The sequence below is a fragment of the Hylobates moloch genome, unplaced genomic scaffold (assembly GCF_009828535.3).
Source record: "Hylobates moloch isolate HMO894 unplaced genomic scaffold, HMol_V3 SCAFFOLD_5, whole genome shotgun sequence".
In the NCBI taxonomy this organism is placed as follows: Eukaryota; Metazoa; Chordata; class Mammalia; order Primates; family Hylobatidae; genus Hylobates; species Hylobates moloch.
Window position 1 is genome coordinate 65,831,750 of NW_026652280.1, and position 20,447 is coordinate 65,852,196.

At 40.8% G+C, this 20,447-nt stretch overlaps 1 protein-coding gene across 1 annotated transcript in view; it reads right to left on the reverse strand.

Annotated features, from left to right (window-relative positions):
• LAMA1 (laminin subunit alpha 1) overlaps positions 1–20,447 on the reverse strand; it is a 171,295-nt gene that overhangs the window by 89,657 nt on the left and 61,191 nt on the right. Inside the window, exons 4-16 of the mRNA XM_032152780.2 lie at positions 18,737–18,979; positions 17,076–17,255; positions 14,265–14,354; positions 12,704–12,821; positions 11,219–11,397; positions 10,131–10,236; positions 8,026–8,186; positions 6,760–6,900; positions 5,527–5,700; positions 3,958–4,059; positions 2,454–2,665; positions 950–1,061; positions 37–147 (exon numbers count right to left, since the gene is read on the reverse strand). Coding sequence (XP_032008671.1) covers positions 37–147; positions 950–1,061; positions 2,454–2,665; positions 3,958–4,059; positions 5,527–5,700; positions 6,760–6,900; positions 8,026–8,186; positions 10,131–10,236; positions 11,219–11,397; positions 12,704–12,821; positions 14,265–14,354; positions 17,076–17,255; positions 18,737–18,979 — 1,929 coding nt within the window. The remainder of the gene's footprint in view (positions 1–36; positions 148–949; positions 1,062–2,453; positions 2,666–3,957; positions 4,060–5,526; positions 5,701–6,759; positions 6,901–8,025; positions 8,187–10,130; positions 10,237–11,218; positions 11,398–12,703; positions 12,822–14,264; positions 14,355–17,075; positions 17,256–18,736; positions 18,980–20,447) is intronic.

Genomic DNA, 20,447 nt, shown 5'->3' on the forward strand with positions numbered 1-20,447 from the left:
TAGGAGAGGGCACCTGAGCTACAGTGAGAGACTCACAATGCAAACGCCGTGAACATCGCACTCAGCTGCATGGCCGTGGCATTCACAGGGTTGACAAATTCCTCCAAAGAGTATTCCATCCACGCGGTAATAGCCAGAGAGGCACGACTGCAAGAGAAGGGAAAGTCATCCTCCTTCCACTGAGTTACAAACAGAAACTGCTCAGTTGCCCATGAGTACACAAATGTCTTTTTTCTCAAACATGCTAACTGAGGTATCATTTACATGCTACACAATGCACCCATTTTAAGTGTACAATTCAATGACTTTTAGTAAAAACCTTACCGAGCTATGCAACCATCACCATAATCCAGTTCCTTATTTCTTTTTAAAGGTAGAAATACACACACAAAAACGTAATGGTTGTGTCAAGAGTCTTATGGCCTATTCTTGTTATGGTATTAATATCAATACGCTTGTCCAAGTAATTTCAAAATATTTTTAGCAACAGATTACTTTCATTGAGGATTGCAAGTGCATTTTCATATATTTCACATGTAAGGTGGAGCCCACCAAAGTAAAATAGCCAGGGGCCATAAAAGGTCTCAGAATAGGGCTGGCTTGTCTAAAGCTACCCAGGTCACATGCTGGTGATTTGTAAATATTCAGATATGATCAAGTTCCATCTTCCTTAAGTCAATGGCATGGGTATTGCAAGTTTCTTGTTGACTGAGGCAGGAGGGCAGCACTAAGTCAGAATATTGTCCGGTGCTCCAGCCCATTCCTGGTGGAGGAATCTGATTTTTTTAAACAATGTGACTTCTAATATTTCTATTGCCCAAAAAAGACTGAGCCAAACATTGGGTTGCTAAAGCTAAAATTCAAATGTTTGCCATGACATCCCCTTCAGTGCACTGTTTTCCCCTTAGGAAAGAACGAAAGGAAAAAGACAGGAAGAGAGAAGCGTCACCTCACAGGAGGTCCCTGTGTAGCCTTGCGGACATTCACAGTGCTCCACATCAGCGGCCACCGCCAGGTCGATGGCATTAGGGCTGGCTATGTCCAGAGAGACGGACTCCAACCTACAAATAGACAGACTGTTATGTGACTCACACGCTCGCAAATACATCTCACATCTCCATGAAGATGGGCTCCTAAAAGATTTAAATCCAGCCAGGTGCGGTAGCTCACGCCTGTAATCCCAGCACTTTGGGAGGCCAAGGTGGGTAGATCACGAGGTCAGGAGATCGAGACCATCCTGGCTAATATGGTGAAACTATTAAAAATACAAAAAAATTAGCCGGGCATGGTGACGGGTGCCTGTAGTCCCAGCTACTCGGGAGGCTGAGGCAGGAGAATCGCTTGAACCTGGGAGGCAGAGCTTGCAGTGAGCTGAGATCGTGCCACTTCACTGCAGCCTGGGCAATAGAGGGAGACTCCGTCTCAAAAAAAAAAAAAAAAAAAGATTTAAATCCAATAAAAGGGTGATGTGATTTTTGTAAATAACTAAAGGTCTTTCACAACAATATATTCTCTGGGAGCCATCATTATTCCCTGGAAATGCCTTCAATGTTTGGTACAAAGTCATGCTGTTGCCCATAGACTACTGTGGGAAAGGTCTGGTGTTGCCTATTTGGAGTTGAAGCACCTCAGAAAAATTAATCCATTCAATTATCACAAATAGAAAGATTACCTTTAAATGTGTCATGCTATGTTTGTGTTAGATGCATACAACTTTTTTTTTTTTTTTTGAGACAAAATCTCGCTGTGCTGCCCCAGCTGGAGTGCAGTGGCATAACCTCAGCTCACTGCAACGTGCTCCTCCTGGGTTCAACTGATTCTCATGCCTCAGCCTCCTGAATAGCTGGGACTACAATCATGCGCCACCACGCCTGGCTAATTTTTTGTATTTTCAGTAGAGATGGGGTTTCACCATGTTGGCCAGGCTGGTCTCAAACTCCTGACCTCATGCGATCCACCTGCCTCGGCCTCCTAAAGTGCTGGGATTACAGGCGTGAGCCACCACGCCCAGCCTAGCTGCATACAACTTTTATGCTTGGCACGGCATTGCCAGAAATTGTCCTCCTGAAAGTAATAAAATGACCAACGATGGATACGTTCACTTAAATGGACTGAGTAAAAGCTAAGACCATTAACATCAGGATGGTGAGAACCAGGTGCAACATGGTCCAGACAATTGCTAACCCATCGTGCATTTCCCAGAAACCCCCTTTGAAAGTTTCTCATCCTAATGTCAAGTCTGTCTTCTACTGGATACACTTGATGTGGACAACTGTTCTTACGTTTTCAATAAAATTACATTTATAAACTGAATTTTTAAGACAGCCAGTTCCTTTAGCTGTGTCCTTAATATAATGAATGTAAAATATGTTGAGCTTTAAATATATATTAATAAATAAAGATAAAATTGAAGTACCTTCACCATAAGTTTTTCCTCCATTTTCAATACATACCTGTAAAGAGCCATTTTTGCAGAATTGTAGTTGGCTCTGATCAAAAGATGTGTCACATTGGCAAGGACAGTCATCAGCTGGTCACGATCAATCTGCCTTTTGCTGTGAAAATCTCGGAAGTTTTCAGGCACAAGTCTAACCACATTTAGGTACTCTTCATAAGGCTGCAATGACAGACCCTCAGCCTGTGTGCTTAAAGTGAGTCCGTTTCCCTAACATTTAAAAACAAGAGAACATATATTTGTCATTCAATTTAATGATAAAATAAAAAATAAAATCAAATTTTGTATTCAGCAACATGGTTTTTCATTCGTGCCTAGCTTCTTGTGGCAAACATGTAATGGTGTGTACAGCTCTTGGCCCAGACTTATCAGCGAAAAGGTGTTTCATTGTATTCTTTTTAGAGGGATTCTGGTAATAAACTTAAAGACTGTGTACTTCGCTGGGATCTTGGAAAAGAAAGAAAGTCATGCAGTTGCCCACAGCTTTTATCAAAGCAACCCATCTGACACCTCTAATCTTTAACTAAAGTACAGAAGTAGAAAAAGTATGTAAACATAGCTCCAGCTTTTCATCAAATTGCTGTTAACAGAAGTGATTTACCGTGTGCGGTCTGCAATTGTTCAGGCTGGAGATGGAGGTGAAGATAGCTCCAGGTGAAAGGACATGAGAGACAAGAACCTGGAGTGGTTTCTGCCCAAACGTGCCCCAGACCCTGGGACATTACCACTTGGGGAGCCCTCCTGACTGAGCTGGGTCTTTTTATGGAGACTGAGGATGTGGGGATAGGGACAGAGGGTGAGGACAAGCATGGCAACACGTCTACTGTCCTCAGACTGCCAAGTACTGCCTAATCCATTCGTCTGAGAGGCAAAGTGGCACAGGGAAGAAGAGACTTAGAAGATTCAAAGTCACAGCGAAAATTTGTCTCTTTTTTACTTAATTTTTTTTTTTTTTTTAGACATAGGCTCTCTCTCTGTCACCCAGGTTGGAGTGCAGTGGTGCAATCACAGCTCACTATAACTTTGAACTCCTGGGCTCAAGCCATCCTCCTGCCTCAGCCTCCCGAGTACCTGGGATTACAGGCACGTCCATGGTGCCTGGCTAATATTTTTTGAGAGATGGGGTCTCACTATGTTGCCCAGACTGGTCTCAAACACCTGGCCTCAAACAATCCTCCTGTCTCAGCCTCCCAAAGCACTTACATTATAAGCATGAGGCACCAAGCCCAGCTCCCTTTCTTTTTAAATGTGAAAAGATGGGTACACCCTAGGAATGAAGAGAAGAGTGGCGGGTGCTGTCCTGAGGCAACTTCAGAAATGGGCTCAAAGACAGATTCTCACACTCACCGTCTCAGTAGTCCCCACACAAGTCCAGGGTCTGCTGAATGGCCACCTGGCCACCAGCTCCTTGCTGGGATGCCCTCACCTAGTCACTTTCAGTCATAAACTATCAGCCCACTAAGCCCTAAGATCTACAGCAGAATCAAAGCAAAAACAATCACCTTAATGATGATGTCAGCGTGCGACATGAGGTTACTGTCTACCGTCTCTACTGGAATATCGTAAGACACCGTGTATTTCAGGAATCCACCAAACGCAGTCAGCTGAAATGTTGAAGCAAGAATGAACATGAAAGGGGAAGACAATCACAGCAACAATGAAGTAAGAGGAAGTGGTCACTGGGATCCATCTGCAAACAACTAGGCTACAACTATTCCCTTGACCAAGACAGACAAGGAAATTCACATTAAAGGCAGTGAAAGGGAAGTATATTTACAAACATTGTGGTTAATCAATATCACCAAAATGCAGGACATTGTTTGAAAGCACAGAAGAAAAATGTACTCTTTCTTAGAGACCACAAGGCAAATTACTATAAACTTTTGTTAATCACACAATAGATATTTACTTCACTTAAGTAGTTTAGGGGATGAGGAGTTTGACCCATGTCTACAATCTCCATATTTTCGTTTCAGCATCCTCCTCGTAGGTCAATTAAAGAACATGTCTGATTTGCTAGAGAAAGGACTAAAGGTGTTTCTTCTGATGAGTTGTCCTTCAATATAAAGATTTTCTTTCTGATGAGTATATGACAGCAATATATTGTTCAGAACCCAACTTTGCACCATAAAATTGGAGAAGTGATATCAAGAGAAAAAAAATCATTGAACTCTCTTGATAAAATCATATAAATAAAGCACATGTTCTAGGATTATAATTTGATGAAAAAACAATAATTTTCAAAAATAAATACTCCTTAAAAATATACAAAACAAAATTTAAAACGAAAATATAATCATCAAATTAAATAGAAGCGTACCAAGCTACAAGACTACACTAGCATACCTGCATGACATTACTTTAAAAAACAAACAAAAAAACACCCAGGAAGGTAAGCAGGGAGCTATAATAATTGAGACGGATTCTCGGGAATAAATTTTCTTATCAATCAGAATCTGGAGAGATGTGGCATAACTGGGGAGGGGGAATGGGAACACATCATTGCAAGGAAGGTCCAAGCCTACAAACCAACCTCCACATTGCAGAATCACCAGTTTGCATTTTCTTGAAATATAACAAAAGCAGAAAGTATTCCATCTGTTCCTAAATGTGAGCTTCAGATGAGCATAGCCTGCCATGGTACTCAAAGTGAGAGAGCAGCACAGCAGTCCCATTGCTGGAACCTTCCCTGGGTTGTTTTTTGTATGCCAGGCCCTCCACTAAGCCACGGAGGCGCTAAGCTGAGCCTACGGCAAACTAAACAAAGTGGGAATGTGATGAACACTTCACGAACAAGCGATCCAGGGACCCAGAAAGTTTATCTCAGAGAGGGGGATGAGACTTCACCAAACACACCGCTCAGGAACCAGACCAGAGGAGCAGAAGTTCTTATTTGAATAATACAACATAAAGTCTAACAAGGCTAGAAAACCTTCTTTGTATCATCATGAAATGCTGTCCGACACTCAGGTGCCCTATGAGACTACCTAAAATGCAGGCAGCGCAAGTTCTTTCTCAGTGTTCCCTGAGATCTTCATCTGAGACATCGCTATCTGCAGGGACACACGCACCTTATTTCCAAGGTAGGTCTCGGGGGCCGCCCAGTAGTACTTGGGAGCCAGCCTCTGCATGACCGCGGTGTTGTTGATGCTGACCTGATGGCGCCCACCTAGTGCATCTTGCTGAGACGGGAGCTTCCTGGGACTGATCAAGTCGGTGACCAGCCACCCGGACATATTGTTTACCTTAAAAACAAATTCAAGAATTTTGAAGTATGAAATAGAACTCACCTTAGATTTCACCCAGTGCAGCAGTACTATTTTCACAATGAAGAAATGGGCCAGAAAGCTTCTCTAGGGACGGCATTAACATAACACCTGTGGCTGCTGAATCTCATGACCCTTGACCCTTCCACTTGTAAAGGACCAGGAGGACCTGAGAACAAGTCTCACTACTCCAAATCCAGATCCAGTATAAGCAAATAAATGAGCAAAACCATAAAGGCCATGGGTATAGACTTTAGATTTAAAACAACAAAGAACATCATGAATACATTGAGCAAAATGTCTCTTGCTAACTCTGACTCCCTCTTCTTCATTGCCCCCTGCTTTTTACCCAAATGCTGAAAAATGTACAAAGATAACCTCTAGATCTTATACTCCCAATGTGTCACCGACATAGAGGTGATGGTACTCCCCCCAGCGTGGTGGCCACAGCAGTCACTGCTGGGTAAGTCCCTCCGGAGCAGCTCCTCCCTTGCCTGCAGCCACCACACCATCTCCACCTCTCCTAGCCACCACTGGACACCCCTGTTGAACCCATCACCCCAGAACTCCCCATTCCCGAAACAACTTGCCTGCATTCATAAACCCTGCACCACGTGCCGCTGTTCCCACCCTTGCCACTGGAGGGCCTCCTACTCCTTAGCCTCTTTGAGCTGGAAAATCCCCATGGCCCTATGGCCAGCTGCGCTCCCAGGCCTGAGAGCAGCAGGGGCGGGCGGTGGGAGAGCCGACCTCCCCACCCAATCCATTTCCCCACAGAAGAAATTGAAACATGACGTGTTCTCTAGTGCCACATCATCCTGTTTTTTCTATAGAGAAATGTGTGTGGGAGTAAGCACATGACCTATAAAGAAACTTGAGGGGCAGACGGCTGCCTTTGACCCACGTCAGTGTCATTGCAAAGGGATGAGAGTGGTGTCACAGGGGAAGTCATCCTCATTTCCTCCTCACACAGCTCATGCCAAGCTTGTGCAATACGACCTGCTCATTAAATCCCGCCTCGCAGATGGCGCCTCCCACCTGACCAACAGGCCAAGAGAGGCTGCTGCAGACATCAGAAACGCCAAAGCAGAAGCACTCGGAGCAGCCCCGGGGGTTTTTTTCCTTCAAGTTATAGAATCCTGGCTTGCAGCGATCGCAGGCCTTCCCCTCAACGTTTTCCTGTAAGTTAGGGTAAAAGATTAGCTTTTGAAACCAATGTGTCTGTCCAGAGAGAATAAAATGACATTAACAAGACAGGTGTTCGGTGATCCACAGAGACAGGTGAATAAATGTCCAAAGTAAAGGTGAGGCCTCATAAAGTCAATATTTCCAGAATAGAGATTTTGAATTACATATAATTTGATTTTGTACTCAAGAACAAGGCTGGAGATCTTAGAACTTGGTCATTCCATTTAAATTGTTTTGTTTTGTTTTAAATCTTTCATTTTTTACTGATCTTTCAAGCATTTCAAAATCTGGAGAGCTATAGAATCTTCTGTCTTATGCATAAATGCTCAAGATTATTTCCAGTCGTATGTAACATGTGCCTAAGACTGCACAGGTGGGAATAAGCACATAGGTACAATGGAATGTCCTATGAATTATGAAGAAATAGTTATTAATATTGTAAGGCCAAATAAAACCCCTCACTGGCACCATATTAATGCATTTCTTATGACTATTCAACTCCTTTTTAAGGGAAACTCAAAATAGCATATCTGCCTTTAATTGGTGTTCTCAGAAATTTAATGTTAATCTGGTTCTCCTCCAAACATAAAGCTGAAAAAGGGTATCACAGAATTAAGCTAGGGGTCAATAGCATCTCTTTTGCAACTACTCAACTCAGCCTTTATTGGTTGAACACAGTCATAGAAAATACATAAGCCAATGGATACAGCTCTGTTCCAATAAAACTTTATTCACAAAACACGCAGTGTGTCAGATTTGGCCCACAAGCCATAGTTTACCAAGTCCTGGTTTAAAGAAAGGCAACAGAGATGAGGCCCACAGAGGGAGGTGGGAATATAAAGGTATGCAGTGTTTGGTGTCCTCCAAGAAGTCACAGAAATGCCCCTGGAATATATGACCATTACCAGAGGTACAAAAAAAGCAAGCCAGATGCCCATGTAAGTCCAAGCATATATGATGCAGCCAACTGGGTGTGGCTCGGAGACAAGGGGCAAGGGGAGTTCTGCTTAAACCTTATACTTTGCTCAAGAACTGATCATTGGAGCCAATGGAAAACACTCCTTTTCCAGAGAAGCTCAAAGGAAGCTCAGGGGTGTCTCTGACCTCCCCACTTACCTTACAAACACAGGGCCCTGTGCAGGGCTCATCATTGGCACTGCCCACTGGGTTGCACCCACAGGAGACACAGGTCGGGTAATCCTTATAGCCAAGTTGGCAGCGATCACATTTTTCTCCTGCATAGCCTTCCTTACACAGGCACTGACCCGGCCACTTCCCTAGAAGGACAACAATGGCAATGACCCAACATGAAGGCAAAAGAAGTTTAAAGCAGGGGTTGGCAAACGTTTTCTGTAAAGGGTGAGAGGGTGTCTATTTTAGGCTTTTTGGACTCAGAGTCTCATTTGCAGCTGCTCAGCTCAGCCGTTATTGTTCCAACACAGCCGTAGAGAATACACAGGCAAATGACTATATCTCCATTCCAATAAAACTTTATTCATAAGAACAGACAGTGTGCTGGATTTGGCCCATGGGCCATAGTTTGCCAATGCCTTGTTTAAAGAAAGAAAACAGAGATGCAATCCACGGAGGGAGCTGGGAATATAAAATGGTAGAGTGACTTTGGAAAACCCTTTGACACTTCTTCAAAATATTAAACATAGAGTTACCATAAGATCCAGCAATTGCACTCCTAAGTAAACAAATAAAATGAAAACATACACCCACAAAAGTCCCTAGTAGCATTATTCGTAATAGCCCCAAAGTAGAAACAATTCAAATGTTCATCAACTTATGAATGGATATATAAAACATGGTATGTCCATACTATGAAATATTATTTGGTAATAAAAAGGGATGAAATACTGATACATGCTACAACACGGATGACCTTGAAAATATTATACTAAATGAAAGAAGCCAGTCACCAAAAACCAACATATATGGTTCTATCTCTATGTAATGTTCAGAATAGGTAAATCTGCAAAGAAAAAGCTAATTAATGATTGCCAGGGGCCGGGAGAAGGGGCTGGAGGAAAGTAAGAAGTGACAGCTAGTTTGTAAGGGGCTTCTTTATGGGATGATGAAAATGTTGGACTCTTAGATTGTGAAGATGGTTGCACCAATACACCAAAACAATGAATTATAGACTTCAAACGGGAAAACTGTATCGTTGTAAATTATAAAACTGTTTTGTAAAAAAAAAAAAAAAAAAAGCACAGAGGCAAGTGGCAGAGAGCAGCAAGCACTATCTTTGTTTTTAATGTCAGCTCTGAAACCTTACGGCTGTGTCATCTCGGCCACGTTTCTTAACTGCTCTGAGCTACAGTTTCCTTGCTTGTAAAGTGGGTTAAGCAATTTCTATCTGCTATGGTTGCAAAGTTTAAACGATATATTTTTTTTAAAAGGAACTCAACTGAGGGTAAATGTCACCACCACTATCACCATCATCATCTTCATTATCATCATCATCATCATCCCCTCACTAGCTGCAAGTAAGAATCAATTCAGTTGGGTAATTTACCCTCCCCATTGCTGGGGGGCCCATCCATCCCTGCTGGTCTATATCCATTTTAACTGCCAGTGGCTGAGAACTTGATGGGGTCACAAGAGTCTTCGAACAGACGCAACCTATTCAGGAGACTCTGGTATTTGCAAGTCAATTTGCCAGTTTTTGAAACAGAAAGAAAGAACTCTGACATTTACCAAGTTAACGAGAGGACTTGCTTGATCTGTGAGATGATGTACGCAAAAGCCCTCCAAATGTCTTCTAAAAGCTAAGGAGAGCAATTGCTATTTACTGTGTTCCACACATGGCTTTAAACTGAGCCTTATTTCTTCTTTCATCAAATGCTCAATTATCTGCTCAAACGTCATTTCATCACCCCAACATTGTCACCTCATTACCCCATCTCCCTCCATTCATGAGTCCTAATGTTGCTTTATGTCCATGACACTACCTCTCGACCTGGCATTATATTACCCATATACTTGTTTGTTTAGTGTTTTTGTGAGCAAGGACTTTGACTACCTTGTTAAGTACACACTCCTAGGTCCTCAAAAACTGCCTGACACATAGTAGGTGCTTGATACATACTTGGTGAACAAAAGAATCAATAATCATGTTACCAACTGGCTATATAATGGTAATAGTTCCAGTATGTGCAAATCTTCCACACACACACAAAATCAATTACAAGCACAAGAGTGAATCAAGTACTTACCGTTGTGTAAGTCAGAATGGAGGTCATCCTTAATACAGACAGAACTGACGGACCCCACAGGGTCACAGTCACAGGGGCGGCAAGGCTCATCCTCATAAGGAGACACCTGAAAGGCAGAGATTGCCCTGGATTCTCTTACTAGAAATAACAGCAATGTTGGCAATAGTATCAATAAGAAGGTATTGGCTTTTTACTCAAGATGGGACTATTACGATGATTTTGTGCATGGGGGTGGGGGTTAGGTTTCAGGAAGATAAGGTGATCTCAAGCCAGGAAGCCCAAACATCTTTTTGATGGTGACTGTAGTTAGTACCATTAGCAAAGTGACATCATTTTCTATTATCCCTGCTATCCAGCCCCCCTCACTCTGCTGTCTCTCAGAGCCACGTTATAACCAGACCACCACAAGGACCCATGTAAGAACTACAGATCAAGTCAATTAAAGATTGGCTGAACACGGCCAGGCACGGTGGCTCACACCTGTAATCCCAGCACTTTGGGAGGCCAAGGCGGGTGGATCACGAGGTCAAGAGATTGAGACCATCCTGGCCAACATGGTGAAACCCCGTCTCTACTAAAAATACAAAAATTAGCTGGGTGTGGTGGTGTGTGCCTGTAATCCCAGCTACTCGGGAGGCTGAGGCAGGAGAATCGCTTGAACCCGGGAGGCGGAGGTTGCAGTGAGCCGAGATTGCACCACTGTACTCCAGCCTGGGGACAGAGTGAGACTCTGTCTCAAAAAATAAAAATTTAAAAAAAGATTGGCTGAACACCTCCTACAGGCAAGAGACAGCTGCTTTAGTTATAGGTGAATTTTCACATCTGTAGTTAGTATTATGACCCAGGATTACATAGCCAATGGGCCCTGGAATTCAAGCTAAATAACAATGACTGACATCCTATTTTGAGTAAGGAAAGCAGGATAGAGTAGGAAATATATATATAAAAACTAGCATATGTTACTAGCATAACAAGGATATAAATGAAATATTACAAAAGTCTCCAATACAGAGGTTAAGACTTGACAAAGTCCCTTTTCCACCTGGGGAAGATGATGAAGATCAGCAATGGCAAAGAAATACTCTTACTTTGTGTGGTCTATAATATCCATCAATACAGGTTTCACAGTTGATTCCCATGGTGTTCTGTAAGCAATTTATGCAAACCCCTCCTCCTCTGAACTGTCCAGCAGTATTCAAACTTTTCTTCTGCTTTGCAACACTTTCATCATAGTAACAGTCTTTGGCTTTATTGTGACAATTACAGGCTAGGAGAATATTTTTAACATCTCAGTTAATTTACATAGCATGCCTTATACAAAGAAAACTCTTAACCTCCCTAAGTAAGTTCTATGATTTTAGATTAAATTAAAATCCTAGAATAAGTAATTTTAATAAGATATGGGCAATATTATGGAGGACAATTGGGAAGAGCTATTAATATCAAAATAATAAATGTGCATACCCATTTGACCCAGCAAACCATCTCCTGGGATTATATTTTGCAGAAGTACTTGCCCACTTGAGAAGGACCTATACGGGGTTAATCACTGCACCATTGTTTGTGTGGACAACAGACTAACAACCATCAAAATAACCGGTGATTGTTCAATAAATTATACTACATTTGTATAATGGAATTCTGTGCAACTGTTTTTAAAAACAGCATTTCTAATTGCTAATATGGAAAGAATTTCACAATATATTGTTAAATATAAAAAGCGACGTGGGCCAGGCACTGTGGCCCACGCCTGTAATCCCAGCACTTTGGGAGGCCAAGGTGGGCAGATCACGAAGTCAGGAGATGGAGACCATCCTGGCTAACACGGTGAAACCCCATCTCTACCAAAAATACAAAAAAATTAGCCGGGTGTGGTGGCTGGCATCTGTAGTCCCAGCTACTCAGGAGGCTGAGGCAGGAGAATGGCATGAAGCATGAACCTGGGAGGCGGACCTTGCAGTGAGCCGAGGTCGCGCCACTGCACTCCAGCCTGGGCGACAGAGCGAGACTCCGTCTCGGAAAAAAAAGAAGAAAAAAAAAAGCAATGTGTATAATGGCATGCATAGTACATTGTCTTCTGCATAAGAACTGTATTGGCTGGAGGGATATGTTAACGTACGCTTTCTATGCATAACAATTTTAGGAAAGACATACTAGAAAATAATAAGTGCAAAGGAGGGAGGTGAAGTGGAAGTCATGCTTTTTACTACATACTTTTACATATTGTTAGATGTAGGAATCTTGTGAATATATTGCCTATTTAAAACTTAAATCCAAATCAATATGGAATATACAACCTGGCAGATCCCATGGTAAAAAAACAAAAACAAAAATAAAATTAATACAGAATAATAGACTATATGGAAAGGGGGACTTGTAGATAAAACAGCAAACCCATAAAGATACATTTAGGCCACAACAGTTAAAATTTTAAGATAATCTGCAGCTTTGGAAACTACTTAAATTTCTAAGAAAACAAGTTACTTGCTAACTATAAAAGCTGTTAAGACACTATAAACTTGGACGTATTAAGAGGAAAAGTGTACTGACCTTCAGATTCTAAGTATACTGACCTTCACATGTATTGCCAGAGGACACGGTTCCCGGCCTCCAGGGCTGCTGATGGTACCCAGGACAGCACCTGTTACAGCTCTCCCCGCAAGTATTATGCTCACATTGACACTGCAGTTTCTACACAATAAGGAAGGCAAAACTGGATCAGAAAATGTATCTGCTTGTTTTTCTTAATTTCATGATAAAAAGAACCTATCTGTCAAATATGTGGCAAGACCTCACAACAGAGGATATATGATTATCATCAAAGCAAACTGGCATTTAATTCTTAGATGCCAATATATACAAACAACCTGGTTACAAACAGAAGTGAAGAGGAATAAAGCAAAACCAGAATACGACTTAGCTAATAAAAACTTTTTTAAAAAAGATACATGGAACTTATTAAGGGTTTAGAAGCTCCTATTAATAATTTTCTTAGTGTTCATCTACATATTTTTCAGCATAGATAGTAGAATAGTCCTATTCAAGAGGTAAAGAATTACAAAGATTAGAAAAAAATAAGAAGTAACTTCATGTAAGTGTTTTAAAAGGGAAGATGTCAGGACCAGCCTGGCCAACATGGTGAAACCCCATCTCTACTAAAAATACAAAAACTTAGCTGGGCGTGGTGGCACGTGCCTGTAATCCCAGCTACTCAGGAGGCTGAAGCAAGATAATCCCTTGAACCCAGGATGCGGAGGTTGCAGTGAGCCGAGATTGCGCCACTGCACTCCAGTGTGGACAACAAGAGCGAAACTCTGTCTCTAAATAAATAAATAAACAAAAATTTAAAAAAATAAAAGGAGATGATGTCATATTATTCATTTAATGTAGTGCTAAAAGAGATAAACTGTTAAACCTTTTTTTAAAATTTTTTTATTGAGACAGAGTCTCACTCTGTCACCCATGCTGGAGTGCAGTGGCATGATCTCAGCTCACTGCAACCTCCACCTCCCGAGTTCAAGTGATTCTCCTGCCTCAACCTCTCGAGTAGCTGGGACTATAGGTGCACACCACCACGCCCCACTAATTTTTGTATTTTCAGTAAAGATGGGGTTTTGCCATGTTGGCCAGACTGGTCTCAAATTCCTAGGGTCAACTGATCCACCTGCCTCTGCCTCCCGAGGTGCTGGGATTACAGGTGTGAGCCACCATGCCCCTTTTAAATCTTGATTGAGTACCAAAAAAACGGAAGGGGAGAAAATAGGAAGAGAAAACCTTTCTTCTAAAAAATGTAAACATAATTTATACTTGCACTTTTTTTTTTTTTTACTTTCTTACAGACAGAAGGGCTTCAAAATTAATAAGGCCACTGAACTGTACACTTTCAAATGGTAAATTTTATGTTAGGGATATTTTATCACATAAAAAATCATTGTAAGAACTTAATTAGAAACATATCCTCCAAAGCAAAATGAAATTGTTTAAAAATGACACGTTAAATTTCTGAAAATCTGTTTTTTTGCAGCATAATTTTATACCTTTCATGTTTGTTTGGAATCAAAAAGAGTAATGCAAATATTATAGCTACAATTTCTGTTTTGAAGTTTTAGTAAAATGTAAAATACTAGAACTCACCTTTGTAGTTTCATCCCACGGGCAGCTACTAGCATGGCCATAGCAGATACACATGCCTCCAACAGAAATGTCCTTTATTGAATAATAATACTAAGGATAAAGAAAGTTATGAACAAAAATTAAAACCTAGATTTCAGTGAAATGAAAATGTTGGCACACCAACAAATATCTCATGTAGTTTAAGAGTTTTTATTGGTAATCTAAAATATAATGACATGTACATTTAAAAATTATATTTCAGGCACAAAGAATCCTGTGCTCAATTAAAATAAATTAGGCTCAAATTAGCTCATCAGAACCCAAAGAAGTCTAAAAGAATTCCCCAACTGCATCTTAAACCAAGTCAGTAATCTTTCAAAACTCATTATTGAAAACCCTAAAAAAATTGGCAAATTGAATACAGCACTCTATAGAAAAGATCACGAACAAGTAAGAGTTACCCTAGAATGCAAAATTAGTCCACCACACAAAAATCAAGAAATGCAAATCACATTAACAGAACAAAGTGCTTTCCTCTGAAGAAATGCACTCACCAGTTCTCTGTTTTTACATGTTACTGTTAATAGACTTCTTTTTAGATTTCATTTTCCATTGTTCATTGCTAGTGACTAAAAATGCGATTCATTTTTGTTTATTGATTTTGTATATTGCAACACTGCTAAATTCACTTGTTATTTCTGGTAGTTGCTTTGTAGCTTTTCTACATACATAATCAGGTCATCTACAAATAATAACAGTTTAGTCTTACTACGTGTGCCTTCATTTCATTTTTTTTTTTTTTTTTTTTTTTTTTTTGAGACAGTCTTGGTCTATCACCCAGGCTGGAGTGCAGTGGTGCGATCTCGGCTCTCTGCAACCTCTACCTCCTGGGTTCAAGCTACTCTCCTGCCTCAGCCTCCTGAGTAGCTGGGATTACAGGCATGCGCCACCACACCCAGCTAATTTTTGTATTTTTAGTAGAGACGGGGTTTCACCGTGTTAGCCAGGATGGTCTTGATCTCCTGACCTCGTGATCCACCCGCCTCAGCCTCCCAAAGTGCTGGGATTACAGGCATGAGCCACCGCGCCCGGACTTCTTTTTTCATTATTGAACATTGTTGAGCATTATTGAACAAGACCTTTTCAAATAAACAATAAAACTCTGCCAAAGGGAATTAAAGAAGATCCAGATAAGTGAAAAGTTATGTATCAGGTTCACAGATTGGATGACTCAACATTGTTAAAATGTCTTCTAAAATTCTTCCCAAATTGGTCTAAAGAATCAATGGAATCCCAATGAAAATCTTCGCAGGCTTTATATCTTTTGCAGAAATTAACAAACTGATTCTAAAATTCATAAGGAAATGCAAGAAACCTGACCTCTCAAGACCTACTGTAAAGCTACAGTAACCAAGAAAGCTTGTTATTGGCACGAGAATAGACAAACAGATCTATAGAACAGTAGAGAGTCCAGAAATAAACCCACAATAATAAGGTTGAATAGTTTTCAACAACGGCCCCAAAACAAGTAAAGTATTCTCAACAAATGGTGCTAGAACAATTGCATGTACATATAGGAAAAAACAAAAAACAAAAAACAAAAAAACTCTGACTCCTCCCTCACACCAAACACAAAAATTAATATGAAATGAATTATAGATGTAAAAGCTAAAACTATACAGCTACTAAAAGAAAGCCTACCATGATATCTTGGTAAATTTGGGATAAGCTAATATTTTTTGAGGTCATAGAAAGCATTAACCATAAGAAAAAATGGTAAATTGGGATTCATCACAAAACCTCTGCTCATCAAAAGTCACAGGAAAGTGAATAAGCAAACACCAAGTAGAATGGATATGTTTGCAATATATACTTATCTGATGAAGGATTCGTATACAAAATATATAAAATTCTTTTATAAGTCAGTAACAAGGAGGCTTATTTTTTGTCCAATTTAAAAATGGACAGAAAAAATCTGATCGTATACTAGTAAGCACATTGTCAACATTAGTCAGCAGAGAAACACAAATTAACATCACAAAATGCCAATACATGCACACAGGAACAGCCGGCATAAAAATGACTGACAGCACTAAATATCTAACAGTGTGTAGTGCAGCCAGAACTCTCACACATTGCTGGTCAGACTACAAAAACGGATACAACTACTTTTATTTTTATTTTTTAAACAGAGTTGAGGTCTCACTCTGTTGCCCAGGCTGGTCCCAAACTTCCAGGCTCCAGTGACCCTCCCATTTCAGCCTCCCCAAGTGTTGGGATTACACACGTGGGCCACAACACCCAGCTGGATACAACTACTTTTTATATAAGTTTAGCATTTTCTTAAAAAGGTAAACATCCAGCTACCTATAACTTAGTAATCCCACTCCTGGGTTATTGAAGGGATATGAACATTTTTGCGACACCAGTCTTATACACTTAACTACATACTTAAAATCTGTACGCTTTCCTGAATGTAAATTATGTCTCAAACTTTAAAATTTGATATGAAAGAAAATCCTCAGTTGCCGAAGATCAGATGTGGAACCAGACTACAGTGTGAAGAACAAAGACCACGACATTCACCACATTATGGCACTATGGGGATGGGGTGGGCAAGGGACCTGAGGATATGATTTTGGCCCATCACCTAAACGCAGCATCTGTAACAACACAGCAATGTTACATGAAATAAGGATACAGCTGCTGGCAAGAATAAAGGCCAACACGTGGGGGAAAGAACAACCAAAAAGGGAAGAAGAAAAACAAGAGTTCCCTTAAATAAAATGAATCTTTTTATTTTATTTGGCAGGACTGCCGTCCCATACTCACGCGTCTGGTAACAATAGGATCCAGGTCTTTAGGTTCCCGGTGGCTAAGGGTCATGAGATCTGCATTGAGCGTTCTAATGCGTTGTAAGCGAAGGCGAATATATCGTGCAGAAGTGAATTCCAACAACTTGGGTGAAAGATCGTCAGCGCTTGGTCTGCCATTGATGAGTGATGTATGAATCTGAAGACGAAGGCATCAAAATAGACGAATGTTATTTATTTATTTATTTATTTATTTATTTATTTATTTATTTATTGAGACGGCATCTCGCTCTGTGGTCCAGGCTGGAGTGCAGTGGCACAATCTTGGCTCACTGTAACCTCTACCTCCCAGGTTCAAGCAATTCTCCTGCCTCAGCCTCCCGAGTAGCTGGGACTATAGGTGTGTACCACCACGCCCAGCTAATTTTTGTATTTTTAGTAGAGACAGGGTTTCATGATGTTCACCAGGTTGGTCTTGAACTCCTGACCTCAGGTGGTCCGCCTGCCTTGGCCTCCCAAAATGCTGGGATTATGGGCATGAGCCACCATACCTGGCCACAAATGTCAATTTTAAGCTTGCAAAAATATAGCCCTGATGGTCTAATGTCAGGACAGAATCTTTAAGACATACCATCTAAAATCAAAACAAAACAACTAGCTTCTTGTAAAAATATGTCTAACATTTGTTAATTACTTTTGAATTACCATGATCTCAATGTCTTCAGTTTATTGAAGTTATCTGTTTCACTGTCTCAGATATACTACATACTTAAAATCTGTATGCTTTCCTGAATGTAAATTATGTCTCAAACTTTAAAATTTGATATAAAAGAAAACCCTCACTTGCCAAAGATCAGATGCGGAACCAGACTACAATGTGAAGAACAAAGACTACGGCATTCATCACATTATGGCATTATTGCTGAAAATCTTTTAAGAGGACCATTTCTCTCGGAGTGGTTAGAATATTTCAGCATCTGTCCCTGGGCTACAACTTCTCTGAAGCAAATTTAAAATGTTATGAATAGGCTTCGAGAAGAACAAAGAAAAAGTCCACAAAGCCTGAATGATACTGGCTGTCTTAATTAATCTCCGCCCTTGAAACAATGCACAGCTCGCTGCAGAGTTCCTGCTGTGAAGAGCACTGGAGAGTTTTTGTAGTTTCATCTCGTCGAGCCAGGTGCTACTAAAGAATGGGCTGTTTCTCATTATACTCTGACTTTAAGGAAGTGTATACAATCTGGGCATGTTGGGCACTAAGCTGCAAGACTTCAAGAGTCTCCAGTGCTCACCACCTACCGAGGAGAACATTGAGAAAACTGAGAACTACAACTCTGGGGGACATTTTAGCTCTCTAATATTTCAACAAACGTTCTTGCCCTGGTGCTGTGGGGAAGATGCTCTGAAGGAGGATCCGAGGGCGTTATTAAATCACAGCAGAGTGAAGACTGAGAGCCTCCTTGAAGAGAGGAAGTCAACAAGGTAAACTATATTGTTTGTGAAATTACTCAGACATGACTCAAGGCCACTTTAAATAGAGCTAGATAGTTAAAGATCTTTGTACTGAGAGAGATCAATTTTGAGTGTTTAATGTTGGCTATGACAATGGCTGTCTTAACATCTGAGACAGGGAGACTCTGATGAGGAAACAGATCTTGCTGCAGTGGGCACCACACCTACCTCTCCATGCTCAAGTGGCACCAATCTGGAATAATAGGAGGTGCAGATCACTTCATCATCAGCCCTGTAGGTAGGTGGCCCTCGTCTTGGAGTTATATTGTAACGAGACAAACACTCTGAGTCGCTGACCGCATAATACTGCCAGGGGCTGAATGTGGTGCCGTCCAGAGAACGCTCCAAAATCCAGTTTCCAGGTCGAGGGGCATTGGCAGCTTTAATGATGACATATGCAACTTGAAAGACCTAAAACAAAGACACTGAAAAGTCTCAGTCCAGAATCGATATAAGCCAGGCACAGAATGAGAGCTACTGCATGATCTCACTTAAAGGTAGAATCTAAGATAGTTGAACTTAGACAGTAGAATGGGGGCTGCAGGGAGAGGGGAATAGGGAGATGGTGGTCAATACATACAATGTTTCAGTTACGCAAGATGAATAAGTTCTGGAGATATAATGGACGGTAACGATACTGTACTGTATACTAGGAATTTATTTATTAAAAGGGTAGATCTTAAGTATGCTCATCATAATACACAAAAGGGTAACTACGTGAAGTGATAAATACGTTAATTATCTGGATTGTGATTATTCTTTCAGTGTATACGTATATCAAAAAATTGTACACCTTAAATATATACAACATTTTTTAAAAAATAGAATCAGTAGCAGCTGTTCAAAAACAAAAGTGCATCTTGAGAGAGCTGGTATACATTGGTTGCCAAAATCGAAGCTTTGGAGTATAACTGCTCATACATGTTAATCAGAAATGTGTCTTGTGAATAATCTCCTAGCAGCATTTGTTTTCAGAATAAACTCAAAAAGTACTCACAAATACATTTGTAGTATTATTATTATTAACAATATTGGTATGAACATAACAGCTTGTTCTTGTTTCCAATGTCTTTATTTGGATTCCGAAAGATCCTAGTATTATGTTACGTTAATAGTAGTGTTAAAAGTGTTTCGCATAGTGATTTGGAGATAACACATCTAAATATGAGAAAAAAAGTCAGCCCACTACACATCTACAGAATGGCTAAAATCCAAAACACTGACAACACCAAATGCTGGTGAGGATGTGGACAACAGGAACTCTCATTCATTTCTGGTGGGAATGCAAAATGGTACAGCCTCTTTGGAAGATGGTTTGGCAGTTTCTTACAAAACTAAACATGCTCGCCATACTCAGTAATAAAAATGCTCACCATACTCAGCAATCATGCTCCTGGGTATTTACCCAAATGAACTGAAAACTTAGGTCCACACAAAAACCTGCACCACCATTGCCAAAACTTGGAAGCAACCAAGATGTCCTTTAATAGGTAAAAAGAAACACATGCTATGGTGCATCCAGACCATGGAATATTATATAAAAAGAAATGAATTCTCAAGCCACAAAAAGACAGGAAGAAACCTCGAATGCGTATTACTGGCCGGGCGCAGTGGCTCATGCCTGTAATCCCAGCACTTTGGGAGGCCGAGGCTGGTGGATCGCCTGAGCTCAGGAGTTTGAGACCACCCAGGGCAACATGGTAAAACCTCGTCTCTACTAAAATATAAAAAAATTAGCTGGGTGTGGTGGCACGTGCCTGTAGTCCCTGCTACTCAGGAGGCTGAGTCACGAGACTCACTTGAGCCCCAGAGGCAGAGGTTACAGGGAGCTGAGATTGCGCCACTGCACTCCAGCTTGGGCTACAGAGTGAGACCCTGT